This window comes from Glycine soja, chromosome 12, assembly GCF_004193775.1.
Source record: "Glycine soja cultivar W05 chromosome 12, ASM419377v2, whole genome shotgun sequence".
Taxonomy (NCBI): Eukaryota; Viridiplantae; Streptophyta; class Magnoliopsida; order Fabales; family Fabaceae; genus Glycine; species Glycine soja.
The window spans coordinates 39,185,259-39,187,405 of NC_041013.1; the positions used below are offsets into that span (position 1 = coordinate 39,185,259).

Here is a 2,147-nt window from a genome sequence, read left to right on the forward strand (position 1 = left end):
ATGAAACGAAAAGGTTTGATTGATTAGTATCTACGCTGACCTTACTAACAGCCAGTCTTGACTGTTCCTCCAAGTTGTTTTGCTAAAAAAATTGACCAAATCATAATAAGGTTTGCCATGAAGTCCAATAGAATTGATAAATGGGTGAATTTTTTTAAGTATGAATATTTTTTTTTTTGAAAAAATGTAAATTATATTAAATCTAAAATGATAAAATATATCTCTATGCTAGAAAAAATAAAAAATTTCCTTAATATAAAAAAACTTATATAAGATGTTAAAACAAGTATAAAGAAATACACTTATTTATAACTTAATCACCAAAACACAAGTCTATCCCAATCCGAATCCGAATCACTGGTGATGACACATCACACACACGCTTCAAGGCTTGAACTATGAATTGTTATCCCATATATAAATAAAAGGCCACTCCCCTCATCACTTAGGTCATATATTCATCCATCCCTATCCTCCCAATACAAAACAACCAATTATACGCAACTTTTGCTTCTTTCATGACACCAGCCATGGACAAGACTTCATCCTCGTCGGACATCACCACCGTCCACCCCGACATCTTTCAATCCCACATCCTTAATCGCCTCGACGGCCCCACCCTCGCTTCCGCCGCTTCCGCCACCTCTCACCTCCGCGGCCTCTGCACCGAACACCACCTCTGGCGTAACATCTGCGCCGCCACGTGGCCTTCTCTCAACGATCCCCTCGCCGCGGCCACCATCGCCACCTTCCCCGCCACCCACCGCTCCATCTTCTCCGACTCCTTCCCCTCCCTCCACCACTCCCCTCCCAATCCCATCCCAACACAACCACCGACACCTCCGCCGCCGGAGCTCATCTCCGCCGTGGACATATACTACAAGGGCAAACCCGTCTTTTCCCGCGTCATCCGAACCGAAACCCACAAGGGGTGGTTCCTCTGCTCCCCCCTCTGGGTGGACCTCCTCGACCCCACCGAGGTGGTCCCCACTCCCCTGAAATTCGCCCAAACCAACGACGAAATCGAATTGCTCAACCACCTCGTGGAGAATCTCGCCCTCAGCTGGATCATCATCGACCCGACCCGAAAACGCGCCGCGAACCTCTCCAGCCGCCGCCCGGTTTCGGCGCGGCGCCACTGGCTCACGGCGGAGCTCGAGGTGCTCTACGCCGTGCCCATGGAGACAGTCCAGTGCGTCGTAAAGGTCACGTGCTGCGGGAAGGTCGGCGGCGCGATGCACGTGCGCGAGGTGAGCCTCACCATGGAGGACACCGAGGGGAGGCACGTGATGGGCAGGGACGGCGTCGTAATTTTACAAGACGCGATGGAGAATGGGAAGAGAGAAAAACTTGACGCGGAGAAAGCGAAAGAGAGGTTCGAGAAATTCTCCATTGTGAAGAGAGAGATTAGAGAGAGGAAGATGAGGAGAGACAGGGCAATGGACATGGTTGCCATGTTGATCGCTTTTGCTGTTTTTGCTTTGCTCTTCTGCTTCATGGCTTTTGGTGTTTGACCAAAACGTTGCCGTTTTTGCTGGAGAGAAGACTAACCCTTTTACCTCTGCCTTTGGACTTTGGGGGTTGGTTGCACTCAAACGGAAGAGAAAAGAAAAATATTCAACAAGTAAATAGTATAGTTGAAACATGAAAGTCAGAAAAAACAACAACATATACGATAGAAAAACGTGTGTATCTTATTCCAATTGGTTAATTTATTTTTTCTTTTGACCCATACCATGTTTCCTTGTTACCTAACTCAATTATACAAATTCTATATAGTTTTTTAGTTTTTTTTTTTCGTTCCAAATCGTGGTTTGTTAACGGTTTTGATGCTTGCACGTTGAAATCCACACATTAGTATTTTTTTATTTTTTTTATGTTGGTTAACATTAACAATAGCTGGTTTGCAACATGCCAACAACATGTGTAAAATAATTGATAATTTAATAATTATTTTCGATGAGAAACCAGTAAGGTTACAGCCTACATTTGTTTTGGATTAGATTCAATAGAATTGTGATATTGTCGTGTGTTACGAGTCACTTTTGAGTTTTGACCGAAGGAGAAAAAATCTCCCTCCGTACAAACATGAATTTGGCTCACTATCAAGTGGTGAACTAGTGTGCAAGAAACTAAGAATCATTTTT

The 2,147-nt window shown here is 44.6% G+C and overlaps 1 protein-coding gene across 1 annotated transcript; it reads left to right on the plus strand.

The window, feature by feature from the left end:
- The first annotated feature begins 530 nt into the window (after window positions 1-530).
- On the plus strand, window positions 531-1,792 carry LOC114379008 (F-box protein At2g27310-like). The gene has a single exon (XM_028337574.1). It carries the CDS (start codon window positions 531-533, stop codon window positions 1,512-1,514), a length of 984 nt encoding a protein of 327 aa, XP_028193375.1. The 3' UTR covers window positions 1,515-1,792.
- Window positions 1,793-2,147: the final 355 nt, after the last annotated feature.

Coding starts and splice junctions, on each gene's coding strand:
- LOC114379008 (XM_028337574.1), top strand. CDS start 531: ATGGACAAGACTTCATCCTCGTCGGACATCACCACCGTCCACCCCGAC.